A 6640-nucleotide genomic window follows, 5' to 3' on the forward strand; every position below is an offset into this window, starting at 1 on the left:
GTTAGACCTGGGACTCAGGTCTGCTGGCTGGTGAACCCACCTCTTTCCGGAGAGGCTCAGTGGTAGAAACACAAGAAGGTGGCCCCTAGGCAGGCTGGGATCTGTCCCTAGGCAGGACGCAGGTACCCACAGGCAGCTGCTGGTAAGGGGTGTTACCCCTTGTCCTGGTACAGGGCTAGCCGAGCACAAAGAGCATGGTGGGAGCTTGCTTGTGCCAGGACTAAGTGGGAGCCTAGGATAGGCTGGAGGGTGGGAACCAGGCCTTAAGCTATGACAGGAAAGGCCAGGAAAGACAATACTTGAGGTCAGTGGCCAGAATGTGAGTCCCCGTGAGAGTTCACCGGAGCCCCTGAGTAGCAGGCAGGAGGGAGGGCGAGATCTTCCACGGTGTCTAGAACCTTCTGCATCTGTGGAACACCAGCACAAGGAAGCCACTGGCCAGATGTTCGGACCCTGAATCTCTAAGATCAACGCTGAACCCCCAACCACCCCGTCTCCTCAGAGTATCCTCTGTGCCCCACTAGCTGGTGTGAGTCAGAGGTGGAGACGCGTGTCACACGAGACCACTTTAACTAGTAAAAAGGGCTAAGAACCTCCTTCAGAGGGTGCCATGCCTAGAAAGGGAAAACCCCGGTAAAGTGGCCAGGGGGAGGGCATGTTCCTCAGAGGCCACACCCAAAGGGGGACGTTCCCGGGAGCAGGTCCTAGGTGACCTCACTCTACCCTGCTGCCACCAACATGCCCTGCCTTGCTTACCCCCGCTGCAGTGTGCAGAAGGGCAGAACCACACATCTTGAAGTTCCCCCAAAGTGAGTTTTCAGAAAGTCCACACTGCACACATTACTCGTGGCACAAAGCTTTATTGGGCACCTCTCAGCAGTCACTCCAGGGGATCCCAGCTGAGCCAGCCTGGGAGGGGCAGGTCTGCCAGGCAGACCCAGAACTTCATCTGCTGCGTAGTAGGCTGCTGGCCCCTGAGGAAGAACGGGCCAGGTAGAGGGCATGTGCTCCTTTGAGGACAGTCCAGGCAGGCAGGAAGGCTGGGCTCCCCTGCATGGGGAAGAGTGCCACAGGTCAGGTGAGGGCTCTGGAAGGAAAGAAAGATTAAGGGGGCCCCAAAGGGAAGAGAAGGGCAAGAGGAACACCATGGGTGGAAGTCCAGAGGGAGGAAAGGCCCTGGAGTGTCCAGGGGCCAGTGCAAGGGAAGCAGAGTAGAGTAACGGGAGTGATGCCCACGGAGGCCCAAGTCCACGCCACCAAGCCATGATGAGATGGGGCCATAGGCAGGTCACTGGGCTGTCGTTCTCCAATGCTCTTCTAAGTGTGGGGGCTGAACTATCTTTTCTGAGCGCCTAGGAGGTACTACTCCTGCTGGGAGATGTGTAAACCCCTGACACTACCCACCAAGCTCCATGACAGCCTTGGGAAAGAAAGGCAGAGACTAAGCCTGCCACACCCACCCACCAGCCACACCTAGAGGCTGGGAAACAAGGGGTTCCTGTCAGGCCCACCAAGCACCCCCTCACAGGCAGACCACTATGGGCGAGATCTTGCAAGTGGAAGGCTGGCCAAAGTCCAGTCCACCCCAGTCATGCCAGGGCCCGGGCCCCCACCCCCACCCGGAGTTGTGCCAGGGCACCAAATGGACCCAGGCCAACATATCCCTCCTTTTCTCTCCCCTGTCTGCCCTCTGCTGGAGCTGGAAGAGGGCAGGCAAGAGGGCCCAGGACATGCCCTGCCTGGGACCTTGAAATATGAGCAGCACCTAACTTAGGTCCCCTCCCAAATCTGCCAGGTCCACCGAGGCCCAAGCATCCAATGGACTTCAGATGGGTCTTGGCCTTGGCCAGTATGCACACTCTATAGACAGCTGGAACAAGACAGGGCAGCCTAAGCAACTGGTAGAAAGGGAGAGAGCTATAACTAGTTGGGGCTGCTGCCCTGGAGGGAAGTGGAAAAAGAGGGGGCTAAAAGAGATGGGGGAACAGGAAGAAGGGTGTATGGAGCACTGGAGTGGGAGTTGTCAAGCCAGGTATGTGTCCCAAAGGCCAGAATCACCCATGCCTTGGGTCTGTCCTCACCTGTACAGGAGGCCATAGGAGTCAAGGGGTACTTCATCCAGTGCTCTGGAGTCCTGAGGTGTGGGGTACAGCCTGTCCCCCACACACCAGCAGCTGCCCAGCGAGGCTGACAGCTTCTTTCTCAGGTGTCCCACATCAGGAAGGAGTGATGATCAGATGTGACTGGTCCCATAGGGCAGGACCAGCAGGGCTGGACTTATGTCTGTCCCAGACTATGACTGCCACATGGCATATGCATCCAGACACATGAACATACCCCAGGTGGCCTTTTCAGAAACTGAATGTGGCAAGGAGAGGACCTGCCTCATATGCCTGTCCCAAGTCCCTGAGTGAAGGAGCAGGACACCCGCCCTAGAGTGGTGTCTCCTAGAGATGAGGGAATCTTGGGCTGAGGAGAATTATCTCTTGCCCTACCCAAGACAGGGTCTCAGAAGCCCCCAATCTGCCTCTCAGACTCTTCAGCATGTCTCTTTTCTATCACCCCAGTACAAAAGAGAAGGAGGTAGAGGTCTGCAAGCTCAGAGAAGCCCTGCTTCGGGATAGAACCCTATGAGTGGGACCCCCAGTCAGGTATGTTCAGGGAAAGTTTCCTAGTCCACCTGAAAGCCCCTAACATGGCTGCTAGGAACAGTAGGAGTCTGCTGGCTTCCCTCAGGTGGGAAGTGTTGGGCTGTACATCCCGTCCCACAGAGCAGAGAAATCCTCTGACCCAGAGGGGAAAGGAGAGCCCCATTCACAGGCTACTCTGTTCTCCAAGCGAGGTACACTCAGGGCTCCAGCGGCTGCAGCCACAGGTCCCGCCAAAGGAACCCCTGGCAGAGACCGCTGAACCCAGTGGCGAGGGTGGGCGCCTACCTGTGCCCCCTTGCCCTGGGCCACTTGCCCTGCGGACGGTCGACTTCTCCGGACAAGTTCCTTGGCTAGTGGAAAACGATCTGCCGGCGCCCACCCGCTCGGGACGCCAGAGCAGTCTCAGGCGGAAAAGTTAGGCAGCTGGTCTCGGCTGGGAGGGCAGCGCACGGGACAGCACCGGGCAGCGCGGCTGGAGCTGCGGTACCCGGCTGGGGTCCCGTCACCCAGAAAAACCCCTGCGATTACTGGGGTGTTCTTGGCCGTGCGGCTCCCGGGAGCTTTGGGGTTGAAACCCTGCCCTGGGGAGGGGGGTCACTGTGAGATGTAGCGAAGCGGAACTTGCTCAGAGTCTCGGGGACCCCAGGTCAAGGTACCTTCCCGCCCCGCCGCCCCTGAACCCAAAGTCACCAGCAGTGCGCTGCGCGCCGAGACAGATTAGGAGGTCTCCGCCGCCGCGGCGGGGCCTGCCAGAACCCCACGTTGTTGGGAGTTACCCCGCACCCCTAAAAAGCCTCTGCACACGTTCCTAGTTGAAAGTACGCACTTTACGCGTCCGGGCGCCTCCGCGGTGAGTCGGGCCGCCGCGCTCCGGGTTCGCGAAGGTGGCTCAGTTCGGGCGCTCCAGTCTCGACGTTCCCGGGGCAGAGAGCAACGTCCGGGGACGAACGGGACGGGTGCGCCCGGAGGCCAGGGCTGCGCCGGGCGAGGCAAGCAGCGAGAGGGGAGCGCTCCCGCGTTCAGCAACAGCTACCCCTAGTGGGAGAGCCGCCCGGGGCCGGCGCCGCCCCGCGCCCGCTGCCCCGCGCCCCGCGCCCTTAGCGCCCCGCGCCCAGGGCGTCCGGGAGCCGGCCGGGGGCGAGGCTCGGCGTCGCTTGCCGCGACTCTCCGGGTCTCCCGAGCCAGGCACTAGCCCACCCTCGGGCTCTGCCCTCTGCACCTCCCGGCTGGAGCCGAGGGGACGCTGACCCGGGAACTGTGGCGCCCGGCGGGAACGAGATGGGACGGGGCGGGCGCGGCGTGGACTGGGGCGGCGCGCGGCAAGCTCGGGCAGCGGCGGGGGGCGCGGAGCGCGGTGTGCGTGGCGGGGCGGTGCGGGGGGCGGCCGTGTGCGAGGCGCGAGTGTGAGCGCGCGCGGGAGGCGGGCGGACGGGCTGCGGCAGTCGAGCGGCGCCCGCGGGCGAGCGGGGAGGGCGGCGGGAACCCAAAGTTGCCTCCTCGCGGGCCCGCGTCCCTGGCGGGACTGCAGCCGGGGGCCAGCCAAGCGGCGGCCGCGGCCCTGGACTCCCGCGGTACCTGGGCAGCGACCCCGCACGAGCGGCAGCAGCGTGGGCGGCGTTGGCGGCGGCGGCGCGCGGGAAGCGAACCGGAGCTCCGGCGCGGCGCTGCGGCCGCCAGGGAACTCAGCTCAGGTGCGCGGCGAGAGGGGCGCGGGCTAGGGCCCGCCCGCTGGGACCTGAGCAGTACGAGGCGCTTGCGCGGGCTAGACCACTGCCACCACCGACTGCCCGGCCCTGGGATCGGGCTCCTAGTCCCCGACCGCAGCGACGCCGGGGTCCCCCCGCCCCTGAGAGCTGGCTGCGGGGCTCAGGCCCGCCCCTGCCAGCCTTGGGACGCACCGCTCCACCCTCAGCCAGCCTGCGCCCGCCCTCGACCCAGGATTTCTGGGGTATTGGCCGCGCCTCTGGGTGATCCCTCAGGGCTCAAGTTGCAAGGGGGCGGGCCCCGGCCGGAGGTGGAGTCTCCCGCCAATTCAAGCTTTGGCTATAAATTGAGCTCCCTGCGCCACCGAAGACCAGATGCCTCGCCAGGCCGCCTCGCGGTTGGTGGTGGGAGAAGGTGAAGGACCCCCGGGGGCTTCAGGGCCCGTGGCCACCATGCTCCGCTCCCTGCTGCTTCACTCTCTGAGGCTCTGCGCCCAGACCGCCTCGTGCCTCGTGCTGTTCCCGCGCTTCCTGGGCACGGCCTTCATGCTCTGGCTTTTAGATTTCTTGTGCATCCGCAAGCATTTCCTGCGCCGTCGCCATCCTGACCACCCTGAACCCGAAGTAGAGCTCAACAGTGAAGGAGAGGAGGTGCCCCCCGACGACCCACCCATCTGCGTATCGGACGACAACCGTCTGTGCACCCTAGCCTCTCTCAAGGCCGTGTGGCATGGCCAAAAGTTGGATTTCTTCAAGCAGGCCCACGAGGGTGGCCCTGCGCCTAACTCGGAGGTCATCCGACCTGATGGCTTCCAAAGCCAGCGCATCCTCGACTACGCACAAGGGAGCCGCCCGCTGGTGCTCAATTTTGGCAGCTGTACCTGACCACCGTTCATGGCGCGAATGAGCGCCTTCCAGCGCCTGGTCACCAAGTACCAGCGTGACGTCGACTTCCTCATCATCTACATCGAGGAAGCCCATCCATCCGACGGCTGGGTCACCTCAGATTCGCCCTACACCATCCCACAGCACCGCAGCCTGGAGGACCGTGTCAGTGCGGCAAGGGTCCTGCAGCAAGGTGCACCTGGCTGTCCTCTGGTCCTGGACACCATGGCCAACTCCAGCAGTTCCGCATATGGTGCCTATTTTGAGCGCCTCTACGTCATCCAGAGTGGCACCATCATGTACCAGGGAGGCCGTGGCCCCGATGGGTACCAGGTGTCTGAGCTGCGCACTTGGCTGGAGCGCTATGATGAGCAGTTGCACGGTACTAGGCCACGTCAGTTCTAAATAACCAAGGGACCAGTGACAGACATTGGCGGGCTGGGTCCTCGGGCCTTCGAAGCCCACATGCTAGTGCTACAAACGAAGTCAAGATTGTCGGGGTGCCCATGACACAGATGCGCACAGCCACAGAACTCAGAACTGAGTCTGGCTCTCAGCCACCTAAAGACTTAGCATCCCTAAGACTGCTATAGTGACTCCCTTTTGTACCTGCTTGGTTTGCTCTCGGGAGCATCGCTGTGGCTCAAACTGGCATCTTTGTCCCTGCTGGAGTTTACCTGCTGGACTTTCTCACACTTGCTCCCCAGCGCTCCTCCAGCAACTCCATAGTCCCCAGCATCTCACAGATCAGACTTGTCGGCCACGCCCGCGCGCGCCCTGAGCGCAGCTGGGTTCCAGCAGCGCCACAGGCTCTTGCTAGTTGCCTGGCACCCACCTGTCGCGCGCGCAGGGAGTCCTGCTGCTTTTGTGTTTATTTCTTGTCCCTGGGTTGGGGGAGGGGTTGGGGATAGGGGAAGGGTGGGCAGGGTATTTTCCCCGCCTAGCTTTGGGTGCGCTGGAGCCCGGCTGCTGATGACGAACCGTCTCTAACTGGGCTTGACCACGGGTCGGCTCTGAATTGCAGGGGAGCTCTAAAACAGCGCTTAAAGTAAGAGGGGGAGAGTGCTCTGGATCCCATGAGGAACCTTCCAAAATGGGGTGGGAGAGGGACGTGGTAAGGGGTAGGCTTTGGGACCAAAGAAGTGGCTTGAGGCATTGGCGAGGTTCGCAGGGCCCCAGAGGGAGGCTAGAACTCCTTGGAGAAGGGGGAGGGGGGCTAGTTCGAAGAAAGGGAGATGGGGGAGATCCTGGGAGTCCTAGGCAGAGTGTTACGATTGGGGGCGGGGTAGGGTGGGGGAATGAAGACCAGTCAGTGAGTGTTGTGTTGGAAACATTCCTTGTGTATAAACTTTTAAGCTACAATAATAAAGACTTGAAGGAAGTTGTTCTGATTGCCTTGGT

General features: G+C 62.0%; 1 protein-coding gene across 1 annotated transcript; it reads left to right on the forward strand.

Annotated features, from left to right (window-relative positions):
• Positions 1-4600: 4600 nt before the first annotated feature.
• Positions 4601-6122, forward strand: Dio3 (iodothyronine deiodinase 3). Its single transcript, XM_015985721.3, has one exon. The coding sequence runs from the start codon at positions 4730-4732 to the stop codon at positions 5642-5644; it is 915 nt and encodes a 304-aa protein (XP_015841207.1). The 5' UTR covers positions 4601-4729; the 3' UTR covers positions 5645-6122.
• The last annotated feature ends 518 nt before the right edge of the window (positions 6123-6640 follow it).

Source organism: Peromyscus maniculatus, chromosome 14, assembly GCF_049852395.1.
Source record: "Peromyscus maniculatus bairdii isolate BWxNUB_F1_BW_parent chromosome 14, HU_Pman_BW_mat_3.1, whole genome shotgun sequence".
Taxonomy (NCBI): domain Eukaryota; kingdom Metazoa; phylum Chordata; class Mammalia; order Rodentia; family Cricetidae; genus Peromyscus; species Peromyscus maniculatus.